A 17,667-nucleotide genomic window follows, 5' to 3' on the forward strand; every position below is an offset into this window, starting at 1 on the left:
TGGGATTAAAATTGCAGGGCTTTTCACAACTTGCTCTTCAATCACTAGGTAGAAACGAACCCTGGCTTTGCAGTGGAAACTATTTATGCCATTAGATATTTATCTACAATTACTTAGTATTGCATGGTAAATTAATGGATTAAGATGGAATCTGTACATATTGGCTTCTTCATAAAAACTTATTTAGTGAGCAGAATTAGTTGTGCTACGCAATGAGCAACCGCTGACTGTTCTTTTTGTCACTACTCACAATGTGGTGGCTTATGACTTTTTTTTTTATCTGCAAATTATTAAAAACCTTTTCTATACACAACTATGACATTATTTCTGATATCCTAATGAATAAATATTATAATGCTTCTTGTAAAGAATTTGCATTGCTAGCGTAAGAAATTAATAGCAAGGTAACACTGCCTTTGAACAGGATAGGAGTAAAACTAAAGCATCTGATGATAGACAACATCTAAAACAAGTAAAAAAGGTATTTTCTTAAGTGTAACAACGGACATGTTGCTTAAATAATTATTACAGCTTTTAAAAATCCAAGAATTGAAATTAGTGAACAAAGGTATTAAACCAGCAATACCAAATTGGGAGCTAAGTTTACCGAATGATCAAAACAAGTATGTAACAGCTGGTTACATTTTACAAGACAAAAAAAATACAAAAAGCTTACTAAATTAATCTTTTATTAATGACAACAACTAGTAATCTATCTTTTTTTACTCCCATACATACTGATAATCAATAACCAACAAAAGGAAAATGATTACAGTTTATCCTTCAGAGAAAAAGATGAAAAATTGATCAGTCTTAACGTATGTACTACAGACAAAGCAGCACTGTTGAACAACAACAGTTAAAAGCTCTTGCTTTGCCAAAGTAAGAACACCTAAAATACAGTTGAAAGAAAATGTAGGTCCCTGTACACAATTTTATGAACCTTCTATACTTGTGACTACAGGAAGACTAAAAAAAGAACTGCAAATATTTAGCACTGGGGTATTCAGCAGACAAGAAGTAAGCGCAAGCAGGTATTAGATCTGTAGGAGCTTGCCTGGCTAGGAGGCAAAATATGGCTATACATATAGGCAAATTAGACTCAGCCATCAAGCTCTTGGCTAGTTGTCAAAGAAAAACTTATTTTAATTAAAGATATGAGGCATGGGTTTCTAGAGCTCCCATTCAAGGAAAAAAAAAAAAAAGGCATTTTGCCAAGCAGTAGCAGAGATAAGTATTCCTCTAACCTGTGTCCTGGTCCTCCTCGATACCTGGCCCCTGGGATCAGAACAGGATCATCATCACTATCATCAGTTTCTTGGAGAGCGGAGGTCCTGGTAGAGGACTCATCTGGAGTTGCAAGCCCTGAGGATTCTGGGTGCAGCTGAGGTTCATCGTTTACAGCAAGCGAGTTGGCAGTGCTTTCAGTACTGTGACTTGAAATTTCTTGATTTGAACTTTTTTCACAGGAGGCTTCTTCTTCTACATTTCCAGAGACAGTGTCAACATTGGGGCCATTTTCTTCTGGTTGGATACCAGAATGCTCAGGACCAGGTTTATCTGATACAGCTAACCAAAAATATTGGGGAAAATAAGTCACAACATTAATGATTATAGCCTATTTTAGAAGACATTATAAATGGTCACAGAAGGTAAATTATGCATACTGAGTTTATATTGGAAATTTAGTTTTTCTTTCTCTACTTCATATAACTATATTTGAAAGAGTACAGATACATACTTGCTTCTTTCATCTCTACAGTTTCATCTATATTTTTCGGTTCTTCAGCACTTGCTTCTTCCTTGTGAGATTCACCTGAAACTCCTGAATTAAACAACTTAATATTAAATCACATGATTTCATTTAGATGCACATCTATAATGTAAGCAAATCTAAATGATACTTGCACTCCTAGATCAAACTAATCAAAGCAATCCCCTCTAGAGTCCCCATGTCACTTTACTGAAATCTCAAATACTAATCCAATAAAAGTCAGTATATATAAACCTATCTATTTGCCCAGGTCAATACACTAACAAAGAAAAAAGCATTTCTTTCTTGTTCCTTAATGTACTTCATATCCTAGGCTATGAGAACTTCAGCTGCAAAAACAGCATTAATACACTTGAAACAGATGATCACTTACTGAAAGCTATTATTTCTGAAGACAGAAATTAAGTTATCCCTCTATTAAAAGTAATTTTAAAAAAACCCACATTTATCTGGAACCAGTCATTTGACTTGACTGCCCTTTTGGCAATGAATTGAGCAACACAACCACATGTAACAAAATACAGTGAAAGCTTGAAAGAAATGTAACAAAATACCTAGCACTCATTTATGACTGCAAAGTGCAGTTGTTCTATTTTTTGATACAAATTGGGGCATAATATGTCCTTAAGAATAAGGGGTTTGGAACTAAAGACAGGATAAGTTAATTTTGTTTATGTTTATTTGCAGCTATCTCAGGTTGGTATCTTTTTCTTACCTAAAAAATTCACATTCTGTTATGGCTGTATTCTGCCTTCATATGCATGTGTATGAGACTCCCATCGTTGTTTAATGGTAGTCATGAACATACGAGAGCAGAATTTTTACCTCAACATTTCAGAAATAACACTGTATCTTACTTGTTTCTTCATCTTCAGGCCCTGACTCTTCTGAAGCTTTTGTTTTAACAGAGTCTTCTTGGCCTTCAGTTTTGCAATGACTTCCACTCCCTCTAGAGCTTGAATTTGTGCTGCTCCTGGCAACATAACATGCAAAAAAAATAATTTGGAAATAATGTAAATAGGTAAGACCACTGCAATAGCACAGCCTGACCATCATCATCTTCCTCACTGCAGTCTCACAATTCAATAGCTGGCAGCAGCTACAACTAACAACCTTCACAGCAATTTCAAAATTCTCTTTTATCATGCCCTGTTCTCTCCTTTGTCTTCTTTTTCCCTTCCTGAACCTTTAAAGGATTTCTTCATTGCTTTTTAAAATATTGTGAGAACTCAAAAGGATTTGCCCCCTTTCACTATTTACATTTTTTACGTGTATAAATGATCAGAGATCTTATTAAAGGTGTCAGCTGAGAACTAATACATAATCTTATCCCATCCAATTAAAAGACTTATTCAGATAAAATTCTCCAGGTTCTTCACCATTAACTATCATTCCTGTGCCTTTTGAGGCTTTCAATCCTCAAAGTTTTGTTGTTTCTCAAGATTTACTATAAGCTGGTACTTGAGATTTACTCCCCATTCATGTTTAGATAATTATTGTGGAACACTAATTTCTGTTTAAAATAAGAAAAATTATTCCTCAGGAAATATGTAACAATGCTGTTCTGGATGTCATCAAAACTAATGTTTTTATAGTCTCTGGAAAAGACCTTCTTTAAGGGAATGCAAAGCCTTGGTCCGGAGCTCTCCCATTCTCTCCTGTCTCACATCTTTGTTGTAGGCGAATTGTTGGACAAAAGCAGAAACAAAGATGAGTTGAGAATTATAAGCATGATTCTCAAGAATTTAGACTGTATTGTTACAAGTATCTTCTTACCTGTTATTACAAAACTATTTTATATGCTACATTGCTAGAAGCAGCATAAATCATGCTTAGTCTAGATTCTTGAGAACCTAGTCTAGACTTCAGTACTTTTATTTTTTACACTAAATATGAGAGCTTTTACTCATCTTGATGAGCAATAGTCTGTTTCATTGCTGTACTGGATTTGAAGTATGAAGAAAAGTTTTGCTAGCCCTTACAGTATTTCTTCTAAATCAAGAATTTTCAGCATTGTTTCTGAATGGACAGGCAAGAAGGGTACTGCTAGACACCAAGTTGAGGATTTGATATAGGTCATATGACATAATCACTTTTATGAACTTAATCACAGTCTAAGCTCCAAGGGTTTTTTTGACTCAGGAATCTACTTTCTAGCTCAACACTCAATGCCAATTTACATTCATGTATTACTCTGATTTAATTTTTACTTCAATGTTAGTTTTCACACCAGCAGTTACATGTTATTGCAAGAGCTAAATAACACCCTGTGCCTTGTTACATTAAGCCCTACTATCCATACCAGGTTTTCCGTTTCCCCAGTTCTCTGCATAACCCTTCTCTGAACGTCTGCCAATTTGAATCAGTTTCCTCAAGAGCATGACTATGATTGCACACAGCATTCTAAGTCACAAAGCAAAGCAGAGTTGAGCAGCAGCACCAGTAATTCTCATCCTTGGCTGAAGTCTCCCAGGTGGTGACATCTCAGATCATACCTGCCTTTCTAGTAGCTGCATTATATTGAGAATGAAGTGACTGGTAGGTCCATGTCTTCTTCCATTTAATTTTCACAACACTCAACATTCAAATTAGGTTTTTGTTATTTGTCCTCAACTGCATCATTTTGTTATATGGAATTGCGTCCTACTTCTATTATTACATGCTTTGTCACGATGTTTTTAGTTAGCCTCTGAACTGACAATGCCTTGCAATTTTGTCCTTCTAGGAAATGCTTCTTCCTCTCACTACCCACTACAAAAAAGCTCCATTAAGTTAGTTTATCACCATGTTCAGTTTCTTTGTTGATCTATCCGTCCCACCTTGAACAGAAGTTCAACATGCTGTGAAGTGTCAAATACTTTCTGGAAATCCAGATAGTTTCTCTCTATTACACCATGTATGTTTCTAAAAACTCATTATTCTGTCAAATAAAAGGTACTGAATCATGCACATTCTAGATCCCATAATTTTGGTTTATTTCCCATGCACTGCTTGTTTTAATATGCCTATCACAACTGTCCTAAAGCCTTGAATATCGCTACCATTAGTCTTAAAAGATCATGATGTTTAGTCTTTCATTCTCCTTTGGTATTATATTTCATGCTTGTCATTCACATGGTGCTAACCCTTGGCACAAGAAATTTGTTAAAATACTTGCTATTAGACAGAATATACATGCGAAGTTAAGTTTTAGTAGTTTTCGCTTAGTCTTTACTTCTCCAATTACAGATTTTTTTAACGAGTAATTTTCCTGTCCCTCATGTCCATTCGCTGTACACCCTTTTTTCCTTAATATTGTTTTTGAAGTAGTCGTTCATTCAAATTTTCCATCTTCAGAATCATTTATATGATTAACTGTTTGAAGTGTAAAATGCTTTTTTCCAAATTTGTTTTAAAATAAACACAGAAAAAAGTATTAATGTTGTTTAATAAAATGTTTTCTGTGATACAGTGGTAGTAATATTTTATTATTACATTAAAAGAACCCACTAAAATAAACGGACAAAACATATGTTAATGCTCTGTTCCTCTTGTGAGATTTGCCTACCCTAAAGCATTAAACAAAGATGACTACAAAACTAAATGCAGAATTAGTTAAAAGCATTACAGCAAAGCTAATTCTTTCAAAGCTTGCTGGATTTGGACTCTAAACAGAAATACAGTCTGATAGATTGGTTGAACATAACTGTCACAGTATTTCAGATTCACATGGGCAAAGTCTTCATTCTGGTGAAAACACATATATCACTGTTTAAAGTTTCCAAACTGCTATGGGTAAGGTGTGTTTCATGTCTGAAGCCAGAGCTTCAGTAACTAAGTGTGGGGTTTTTTTTTTCCCCAATAATAAATGCCAGCAAGCATTTCTACTTACTGTCTTCTACAATAATTCTGAAAACATAAGCAAAGAAATAAAAGTAAGAGGAGATAAAAATAAGGACCATGGTTGTTTTGGGAGATCCTGAGATGCTCTAGTGATAGACTTCAATACAAAACCAAGTAAGTCAGGCCAGTTAGACAGTATGTGTTTATTATCTGAAAAGAATGCCATCACTGTAATACCTAAGCAGTCCACAAAGTTGATATCTTAACTATAGGCATTCATCAACACTCCTCGGACACAGAAATACTAATTTCACTGTTTTACAACTCAGGAACTGTGCCACAAAAAGACTAATTTGTGGAATACCATATGATAAATCTGGTAGAGCAGAGAATTAAAACTTAAGCGCTAGCCCCTGGACCACCTCTCCATCGCTGTACTACTCTGCTTTAGTTAAGATAGTGAACACTAGTATTATGCTAGGGTTTGATGAAGATAGCATGTTTCAAATTATGTTAATATTAAAAAGATTCACAGTAAATATCACAAAAAACCCTCTTGTTAAAGTCTTTTACATTCTGAATGCATTAAGGACTACAGCCATTTCAAATTGTCTATATACATCTAAAAATATATAGATACCATAAGGAAAAATAATTTATCTGTATCTATGCTAGACAAGTGTGAGCGATACGTGCCGATCAACAACCAGTCAAAAAGAAAATTAACTTCTTACCACTCATCAGTGAAGTCCAGTTTTATCGTGCTTGTAGTCGTTCCTTCTGTACTGTAGTGCAAACTTAAAACTGGTTCACCTGTTCCTGTTCGTGGCTTATCACTCTCTGTAAATATGGGGTTGATAAAGTTTGGATGGGCATCAGTAATTTACATAAAGCTGTTATCATTCTGAAGATTCATTTAATTATCCTAACAAAGGCCAAATGTGGTAGTAACACATACAACGTCTATTTAAGATCTCTTACAGCCCAAGCAAAAGTTAAGAAGTTTCAGAGTAAACACACCAAATTTGCAATGCTTTAAAAATGGCCTAAAATTATTTGTATTTATAAAAGCAAAGATGCTGTCCTTCAACATGCAGGTATGTAAAATTGCAGATAGGTATGAGTACACACAATATTACAAGCAGATCCCTTTTCTATCAAGTATATTAATAATAAGAATATAAAATGGTTTTGGAAGTGGTGTTCAATCTTTTTTGCCTCAGTAAATACACATAAAAAAAGATTATGAGATCTAGACACAATCAGTGTTCTAGAAAAATCACCTTCTCTAATTTTTTTTCTACTTAGAACCCAGTCAACTAACAATATCCTTAGACCTGCTGTAAATTGTCAGCTAGTTGTTATAAAAACACTGTAAATATATTTTCTGAGAGCTTTGTGTTTAAAAAACCTTTCATATTATAATAACTAAGCAGAAGGGGAGTATTTGCAAAATGAACTATTCACATGTCCAAAAGCAACAGAAGTGAATCAAATTGAAAATCACTGCAAGTCTGCCAAACATCTGCTGCATATATAGTTTTAAGGATGTTCAAAGGGCTCCTTCAAAACAGAACTGCTCAATGACATCCAACCACCCACCACCCTTGACTAAAATTCATGGGCACAATCTGTTTATATGCATGGCACAATTACCATTGATACTGAAGTTGGCCTTGGGCAATACTAAAGGGTTAATGGAAAGTACCATCAGATTAAGCCTCACTGCAGAGGTCCCATTCTCTCAGAACTCCAATGGGAGAGTTTATTTGGTAATAGGCACCACTCAAATGACTGCTAAGTAGCCTATGTAGTCTTGCTTTTCATGAATGCTGAGCTTTTTACTCTCAAGACTGTTTGGACAAAACCATGCCATATTTTCTTTGGTTTATAGAGTACAGCAATTTGACTGCAAATATACTTGCAATATTGGCAGCAGACTGACACTGTAAAGTAAAAGCTTCAGATCACCTTTGGGTAAACATCAACTAAAATCTAACATTTGAGTCAAGCACAAACCTACAAATTCCCCCACAGAAAAGGCTATTATTAAAACAGTAATGGCTACAATACTGCCACAGGTTATTTATTTTTTAAAAAAATACAATTAAGTTACAGGAACTATGAAATAGCATATAAGAATTTAACCTAATGATCAATGCTCATCTTTTTAAACTGCTGACAGGCAGAAGCCCACTCAGAGGATGACAGCACTGATTGGTTGCTCTGAAGAACTTTAGATATGTATTTCTACATGTTCTGAAGAGAAATTTAAAAAAACCTAAAACTGAAACAAAACACAAAAACCCTGTAAGAAAAACTAAAATGTTTAATGTGGAAGAGAATTAACCAATTACAACCACGATCCTAATCGTACATAAGGTATGGGCCTCATTCTACGCAAAGAAAAGCTCATAGCCTCTCTAAAATAAAGGTTCCAGTTATACTCTTGTTAGAGTGGAGCAAGGACAAAACTGATCCAAAGCAAGGCTTCCAGTTCCTGAAATAAACCGAGTAGGAAAAGAAACAAATGTAAGAAAATATTTTATAGTGGCATATATAGATATTTTGAACAAAAATGACATGTTCTTAACTAAACGGGTGCTTTCTCTATTTTTTGGCAACCTATCAGCAAGTATCTCTTAGTACAAAAGTCCGTTCAAACTTTGAGCATCTCTTCCTAAGCAAGTGCAAATACTGATTATTCCAACATACTGCACAAGTCATCAGGAGCTGGACACTGAAAGAGTGAAAAATTATATAGCTGGAGAATTCTTTATTTTCCTTGTAATAGGTACAGACAAGGCATATCTTTGAATCGGGAACCCAGATAGGTAATGACAGACAACTTACTGCCTTGAATAGTCCAAGACAGCCACCGAACAATGACTATGCTCTAACTTGATCCTGCTATGCAACATTTGTTTCAGCACAAAACTAGTTAATATTACTGACCAAAGTAACCAAACATTGCTATCCTGTAATGAACCTAATTGAGTATTAAGCTTGTATCATAAAGCTCAGCTTGTATTACCATAGCAATGCTTTCCTGTCTTAAAATCTCAACAACAAAAAATTTGACCAAGATGCATAAAGACCATCCTCTGACTACACTTACTGTGGAAGCACTGCTCATATTTATTCACACTTAAAAAGGTGGAAGAATTGCTGTAGACTTATCTGAAGAGGGCACTACTAACCGAGAAATTTTTTACAAATTTCTGGAGACAGATAGCTGTTAAACCACATTGTGTAATAGCTTTTTCTTAAATCTACAATAACATGAGCTACAATTTGGATTGGGTCCATTTCTTCCTTAAACTAGCTTTAGGGCTTGAAATCAACACTAATAAGAACAAAAAACTTTTTAAAACACAGATAAGAATCTAATAATAAACTGCACAGAATTAGTTGGGTAGTTCACCATTTTATATTAAACTTACACTGCTAATGAAAGATGAATGGGAGCATCTGTGAAGAAAGCTAATAAGCTTTGTCTAGTGCATAATTGAACATTCTTTCAGAGAAGACACATAAAATCCAGAAGTCATGAACTCTTTGTTTTCAAGAACAATGTGATTGCCAAAGACTGACTAGATCAGAATGAAGCACTGTTCTCTTTCACTACTAGGTTCATCCCATCACACCAGATCTACTTCACACTGATAAAAAATGAAGGGAAGAAGAGGAAAAGTTGTACAGCTTCTGTGATTTAGGGGAGAGCTACGGCCAAAACTATTAATCTGATTGCAAGCTCTAGTAGGGTAATAATTGTTCCAAGAGGAAGTTGTAGCTTGTCAACACATTACTAAACTCTATTCCAAATTCCTCAAAAATACCTTGAAATTCTACTTAGATTTTACACCCAAACACATTATACTTTAAAGGTACTATCAACAAATGGCAGTCTTATTTTATAAGCAACCCTGTCCTAGAACAGACACTCCTATGAAATAGTCCATCATCCAGGTGCCTACAGGAGGAAGGTACTTTTAATCTACCACCTTTAAAGCTGAAGACAAAACTTCGTTCATAATCTTGTTTTTAAAAAAACCCAAACCCCACAACTGAAAGCAATACCTCTCATACACACTTTCTCCCTTAAAAAATGAACCTGTGCAAGTGTAACTTCACAAAGATTGGGGCTCTTAACTATGAAGTGGTAAGCACATAAAGACAGGTTTACAAATTGCATGACCTAGTTTCATCTAACACTGCAAGGAACTTCAAGCTAGTTTCCCACATCTCAAATGCTGCCCTATTCACTAGTCTATTGGCAACCTCACAAGAGAAGGATAGATGACTTTTCATGAAAAACTTCCAAAATAATTTCTATCTAGCACTAATCATGATCTCCTCATAAGAAAATCAGCTTTGTACATTCTGAAGATAGGGTTATATTCTGGGTGAAAACCGAAGAGTTACTTCTGAAGGGAGAAAAATTGATCCAAAGAGGAAGAAATAAGCGGTGTGTTTTGGAAAATAGGAATTCCATGGGAAGGCTTAACACATGAAAATGCATCAGAAGCAGCTGAACTTGGAGGGAAGGGTGGAGATACCTTTCTCTAGTGAGGAATACTGACTGAACAATGCTACACTGATACCAGTCAGTATAAAGCACAATGATGTCTAAGGGAAGACCAAAAATCAAGTAATTCTTTGGACCAGCCTAATCTATAGCCCAAGGCATAGAATTTCTTTGCCCAGATGATTCCTCCACTAATTAGATATAGTACTGCACTTTACCCAAGGAGGCAGTACAGATCATGCTGTGCCCTACAACGAAGCACAGGTCTGAAGCTCTTGAGCTTGTACCTGCAGAGATCACTATAGATCTGGAAAGTGCTATATGCATACCAATGCTCAACCAGTTCCTCTGACTGAGAGGCAGAGCTAATTAGCTGGGACACAACACATGCCAATACAGTTTCAAGGACTTACGGTTCATGAGGAACTAACTCTGCCACAGCTGACATACCAGCTCAAGTATCTATAATGTGGCACTGAACAATCTGGTATGGACATCACCATAAGGGATTACTAAACCCTCGTACTAACTTGCAAATACTAGAAATATCAGTAATCAGCATGGCTTCTGTGTATGTGGGAAGCAGCATTAAAATGGTATGGGATGCATACACACATTTACACTTCAAAGTTACCAAGCTAGTTCTCCGGCTTCAGGTTCCCTCTTTAATTACACCAATTCAGGCAGTACCTTACAGTCATAACATCACCTTTACACTGCAACAAATCTAATAGCCACCCTCCACTATTACAATCATGGTCAAAAAAAAAAAATCTATTGTAGATCACTGTAATCCATCTGAAACCAATTTGTTCAGACAGGAATGACTTACAGCTTCTGCTGGACTGTGAGAATAATGGCATTATAAATTTTTATGTTTGTAGTAAGTATCAAGTAAGTATATTTAAACCCAGAAACAGGCTAAAAACAAATGCCAACAAAAGAGACTGGTCCAACAGAAGACAGCTGATTCAATACTAAATTAAGAAAAGATACGAATAAGAAAAAGCATTTTTATACAAAAGAACTGATATGACTTCCTTCATTAGCCATTTATATTTTTTTGAGATTTCTGTTCAAATATGAAGTGAAACTAATGCAGTTTAATTCAAAATTCAACTGGATTTCAGCAAATTGTTCTTTCTAGTTATCATCTGGACAACAGATTTCCTAATAAATTCCTAATTTTCCAAACTAGAAGTAACATTCTGTGCTTCTTCAGGTGATCTTTACCATCACAACAGAAAAACATTGGCTTAAAACAATCAGAGAACTGGTCTACCAATAAAGTCTGGATAAAGAAATGTATTTGGGGGTTTTTTTTGCATATTAAAAAACCTGAAGTGTTTTCGTGAGAGGAAACCTCTTCACATTAGTTCAAGTAATTTCTTAACACAGGAAAAAATTACTAGAAAAAACGCTCAAGAGTATTACAACTATGGGTCTATTACAACTATGCAATTAGCAATAGCAATACACAAACTAGTTTTTAAGGCAACTGATCGTGCTTGAAGAGGAATCTGATGCAGATTTGGGAACTGATTTCTGGGACCAAAACTTCTGGTTTTATCTTTGCTGTCAGATGGGCTTAATTCACAACTTCATGGAACAATTTATCAGTTTTCCAAAACTTTTGCAGTTGTAGGAACTTCAGTAAACATATAGACTTTCGATGTTAATTCTAGTTTATTCTACTCTCATCAAATAATGCTTTATTCTGAGTTCATAACAGAGAGCATATCTTGGGCCACTAATTACAAGCAAGTTTTCCAGCTAAACCTGACTGTTGGAGTGATGTAGGCTACTGAACCACGAATAATTAGCAAATTTACACATTGACGTTTAAGGCTATTTCATCACAAAATGTAATTCCACAAAATGAATTTATTTGGTCAATATAAAAGACAGCTTGATTTTTTTTCAATGTTCTGGCACCCTAAAATATACCATAATGTCAAAAGTTGCCAAACAGACTGTTTTTCAGAAATAGGATTTCAAAACAGCATTCGAGTTTAGAATGTGAAACAAGATGAAACAGCCAGCTCTTTTGTGGGATTTGAGCTATTAAATCTCCACAGAGGCTTCGATATGGATGTAAGCATAATGCACAGTGCATGGAAATCTATTTTTAAATTACCATCTATCACTCATTAATTATTCAGGCATAAATATTCACTACGGATGACATTGGTTCAGGTGGAATAGGGTCACCTATGGCCCACATTGCTGCTCACAATTTGAAGACTGATGAATAATGGGCATAGAGAAAGCTCTTTCTACCACTAGCCCATAGGGCATCTACAGAGAAGCACTAGTAGTTGTTTAGTGGAAGGGGTGTAGAACAGGGGGTTACAGAGGTAAGATGCACCTAAGTGCAATAGGTGCTCTTGAGTTATTCAAACTGTGCAAGTATAACAAAGCTGCACAAGTATAACAAAGCTTGCATAGGATAAATTAATTTGGCATTATGTGATTAAAAGTTACTTCAATCTTGATATTGCACTTTGATCCAAGAAGAGCCATTCAGGAAAAGACTGTTTAAAGAATTCATTTTACTTTGCATTTAAAAAAATATTCTAAATGTCTGTAGAGTACGTAAGACATTTACTATACCTACATTGAACGCATTAAGAATTGAGCATAGGATGGCTTTTGAAAACAATTAACCTTACTCTGTTACTCATATTGAGAATTAAATAATTAATGAGTTTCCAGCAGATCTGCTTACAGAATTCTACTTTATGTAGATGAACAGCATTTTTAGACTGTTTATCATCATGAAAGGCAATTTTAAAAGGAAGCATTGCAATCAACTATGGCTGGGTATAGCGCATTTCCTGTCACACGCACCCTGTTGCTCATCAAGTGACATGGATCCAAGCTGTTTGTTAACCACAGAAGAAGGAGAATCTGAAACAAAAACGAGATTTCAACTTAAAACATAAGCAGCAGATAACTGCACAGCAATGATCATATGTTAGTTTAAAATAAAAAATAAAAAGCAGCAACATAAGGAAGCTTTGGGTTTGTTTTATGAGCAGCCAGCCATATTGCACTTTCTAGGCATGACAAAAGCAAAGCCACTTGTTTCAAATCATTATGTATTTCTTTAGGCAGCCACTGAACAGCCTGAAGCTTGCTGACATGTCGATATTAAAAACGGCTGTCCATTACCAAGGATTTTATTATGTTCTTCAAATTTCTAACATGTCAGGAAAACCACTGAAGAGTTATGACTCCTAAAGCCTTTCCTCCAACTACCAAATGACACCAGTATTTCAAACTATGTGCTAAATGTAAATTTCAGAATATTGACACTTCAACATAAAATACTCAATGGCATACCAGTATCTTCTATATTTATACCTATGAGCATAAAATATAAAAGATGAGACTGTTTACAGGTATAACAGCATATAGACTGTTTTTATTTTAAAACATTAAAGCACCAAAATACATCCCACTCATATAACAGTTCAAGAGTTCTGCATTCCTAGATGCTATACTTCTGTGGCATCTGATGACTGAGAACATAAGTTTATCACAGTACCACACCAGTCAGTCTTCTAAAAATCCTCATGTAATCACAGAAAAAAAATATCAAAAAACCCAGAAGTGCATTTATTTCCACTGGATGCTACTGGTTAGTATCTATCACCAGCACTGCATTCACTGTGCAGACAAATGACAGGTGCAAAGTTCAGTATCTTCTGCGAGTCTATTTTCCTTGTCACCTCTGAAGACCACATCTTACTTCTGTATTATCTTAAGATGAGCTGATGTACATAAATTAGTGCAGTATTTCAAGGATATTGGCAAGGCTACCATATCTTGGTTCCATTTGTTAATCTTCTGTTACAAACAAATTCATGCTAAGATAAAAGGATTTAATATCCTCTATTATAAACTGAGTTGTAGTCTGCTAACATCACAGCATGCTAAAAGAATTTTAACATAAATTTAAAACCTATACAAGGAAAGCAATAAGTAGTAATACACTCTCCCCTACAGGAAGCTCACTTCTAGGTTTGGGCCAGAATCACCAGCATGAACTATTTTGTAGTACAGCCATAACACCTGCTAAATTGGCAAAGCTAGTTTAAATACATATCCTCAAATGATACTTCCCTCCCAGCCATTGGTGCAAGAATCAGCCTGTTCCTTCATTACACTGATACCTAGCGTAAGGGAGGGAACAATGTGTGAAGAACAGAGACCAGGAGAGTGTGAGGTGAGCTCAGTGTTTTGGAGGCTGGCTTGATTTGGTAACTGGGCTTATACAGTTTATTTACATGACTGGGGAACATAAAATTGGCCCAGCTTTGTCTTCACCTTTTTTCAGCCATCCCCATGCCTTCCACCAAACACATCTAAGCCAGACCACTGAATTTGTCATCTAGATTCAGATGGGATGTAGCTCTTAAGTGTGAGACTTGTAACATTAATATATTTCACTTTCCAAAAGTGAAGTGTACTTTACATGTAATTTCTAATTTAGAAGAGAAGTATTTACAGGAGAGTTTTTTCAGTGGAGTAGTAACCCACTTTTTAGAATGTAAATCAGAGGAAAAAAACAGGTGTAAAGATGCACCATGTCATAAAATGATCTGCTTGTATTCCAGCTGACCCATCACAGGAAGGGGTACGCCCCTCTCAAGAGCAGGCTGGTTTTGATCACTGACTTACAGTTATGAAGTCCATGATTGGGATTAATTTGTATGAGAAGTGCTAAAGGGAGGAGAGGTCTTGGACAGCAGGCTGAGAAGACTGATTTTCCGTCACGCTCTGTTCTTGCACTCCAATTCTTTCCATAAGCTTATATGTCCTTTTTTAAAAGGCGTATCATGCTGCCCAACATTTTACTTGTCTTGAAAAACTAATCTCATCAGCTCTTCAATTCAGACCAAGATGAACAGAAGACATATGACTAAGATATTTTAATTATAAACATAAGAAATTATATTTACTACACTTACCAGCACTTCTAAATTTTATTAAGACCTCATGTAATACAATGGTAAGTAAAAAGCAGGTATGTTTTACCATGTGCATCATTCAATCACAGTAAATAAAAATGAAAAATTTTCTAGGTAGTAGTCCATGCCAATCTAGGCTTAAACCTCCCACATTTCACTATTATTTTGATGGCTTATTACAACTTTGTGAATGCGTTTCACTTGTAATAAGAGAATTTTTAAACAACATATAGGAAGCATCCTAAATATTCCATTTAACATGGTTAAGAAAAGAGCTCAGTTTGTAGCAATTTTAAAGTCACTTCTTTTCCTTTTTCAAGTCTTCTGAAGCCACAGATCACCAGCACCCCCCGAAGTGGCACTGCAGTCTGGAACCCCACAGCCTGGGCAGTGAAATAAACCTGACCATGAAACCAGCCTAGAGAAGTTCAGGTAAATGCCTCTTTTTTTAATATATGGCTTTGTTTTGTAAAAATTCTGAAAAAGTACTTTCATAATTTCTGATAAAGGTTTTGAAAAAAGTGTTACCAAAACTGTGCCATATAGTTAAAAAAACAAACAAAAATCCAAACTCTTACCTGAGCCTTCACAGGCTGGGTCTGCATCCCAATGCAGTTCACCACTGGTTGTAATGTCACCAGTACATTCTAAACTGGAACACCACTTAAAGAGGGAACTGGAGATTCATAAATTTGGGAAACCTCAAACAGAAAATAGAAGATAATTTTAAAGTCAGTTATATGCTGAAGGATCTTCCTATAGTTTGGGCAATCAGCACCTGACTTCAGCAAAATATTAGCATGCCACCTCTACTGATTTGGTTAAAAAAAATTTCCTCCTTATATCACTATAACACCAGCTCCAGTATAAGAGCCAGGCCTGAAGAAGTGAGTTTTTAAAGTCCTGAAGTGGACCTTAAACTAAGAAATTAAATACTTGTTTTAATACCTAGGAATAATTGCTCTGCACCGTGAATACACTCTCAGTTACATATTTAGTACTTCAAATAGACACATTTCTACATCTGATGTTTACAGAGAATGCAGAGAATCTAGTAATAAAAACTGCAGTCATCTCCTTGTTCTCCACAGAAAGCTTTAACAGAGAAATTAAGTTCCAATTTGTTCCACTTTAAAGACACTGACTGTATAGACTTTTGAAACAACCAGTTTAAAAAAAAAAAAATCAGGTCAATCTGCATCATAGGTTCTGCAATATGTCAGAATGCACATGTATGTATATTCCACAATAAATGCAGTCTAAATCAAATTAATTTTTGCTTAAAACAGAAAGGTTCACATTAATTCATTATGCACACTGACCACTACAAGAAGCCCCGATCTATTACTGATTCATTTTTTCTTTCCAGTTCAAGATCAGATGCTTCACATTTCTGTAACTTCTCAAATTGCATTCAATCCACTTAAAGTTTTCAAAAAGAGGAGTGATGTAGGTACTGGTGATGCATACACAGCATATCAGCCTTGGGCAGAATAGCAATAACAGTAGGTTTAAAAGGTTTACTTTCTTTGTAGTTTGCATATAGCACATATATGCTGTTGTTCAAATACTGCATAGGATCTAAATGTTATGAAATGCCACAAAAATGTAAGTAAAACCTAGGCTTTGTTGGAGAAAGTATATCATAAAAAAACCCATAGTTCCCTAATTAAATGAAGTGGCTATCAAAAAAATCTGAATCTATTCAATACCTAAATCAAAGGCTTCAAAGGCTTGAAGACAAAACAGACCTGATGCATGCAGTATATACTGCTTCTAAAACTTACAAAAGTTTTACCAAATTTACACAATGCTTGAGAGGTATCCACTAAAACAAAGTCTCTTTGCCATCTGAGGATGAAGTATGTTTTTCCTCGATGTCAAATCAGCCCACTGTGAATCATTACACAGTTAACTCACACTCACATTCAACAACATAAACTTTTGATGATATTTTTCTAAATAGTGATGGCTAACTATTACAGATACAGCTTACAAATCTTTATGTACCTATTACAAGTCCTTAGACTAGGAGACAGAATATATAGACAGACTATACAGACTAATTATCTACTAAACCTGAAAAGCTTTCAGCTCTTGACATTTTCTACTGGTAATTTCTTACATGACTGGAGTATTTTTTCTCCACCCTGTGTCTACAGCTATAATTGAGCTTCTGTGATTGCAAAGATAAGGATTAGGAATGAAATACAGGTCAGAAGAAATGGCCTTAGTCTCACACTGAATTCCCCAAAAAATTGCAAGTGTAAATTATCCAAGCTTGTCAAGAGTAGGGGTTGAGAACTTGCAGCCCTGGGCCAGAGGTTATGACACCATTTCACATAGTGGCAGACACATTTGGGGGTGTCATTTTTTGTCTGAAAGTTTACAACTACAGTGCCTGAAAACTAAACATCAAGACAGAGCATCAAAGACACCTTGAAGAAAAAAAAAAGATAGATATTGCCTCTGTAAGGAAATTTATTATTATTATTAAAAAGCCCCACAAAACTAAGAACATCTTTTTCTCCTATCACATTTCTGAAATGCCAACTTACCACAGGGTT

The 17,667-nt window shown here is 35.4% G+C and overlaps 1 protein-coding gene across 6 annotated transcripts in view; it reads right to left on the bottom strand.

Moving 5' to 3' along the window:
- DCAF6 (DDB1 and CUL4 associated factor 6) overlaps positions 1-17,667 on the bottom strand; it is a 91,071-nt gene that overhangs the window by 22,249 nt on the left and 51,155 nt on the right. For 4 of the 6 annotated variants that reach the window (XM_074857147.1, XM_074857137.1, XM_074857121.1 and 1 more), the window contains 5 exons: positions 12,975-13,034; positions 6,331-6,436; positions 2,632-2,747; positions 1,742-1,825; positions 1,248-1,569 (listed from right to left, as the gene is read on the bottom strand). In XM_074857147.1, the coding sequence (XP_074713248.1) occupies positions 1,248-1,569; positions 1,742-1,825; positions 2,632-2,747; positions 6,331-6,436; positions 12,975-13,034 (688 nt within the window). The remainder of the gene's footprint in view (positions 1-1,247; positions 1,570-1,741; positions 1,826-2,631; positions 2,748-6,330; positions 6,437-12,974; positions 13,035-17,667) is intronic. The other 2 variants (XM_074857146.1, XM_074857131.1) reach the window with 1 other exon arrangement.

Source organism: Strix uralensis, chromosome 2 (assembly GCF_047716275.1).
Source record: "Strix uralensis isolate ZFMK-TIS-50842 chromosome 2, bStrUra1, whole genome shotgun sequence".
Lineage (NCBI taxonomy): Eukaryota > Metazoa > Chordata > Aves > Strigiformes > Strigidae > Strix > Strix uralensis.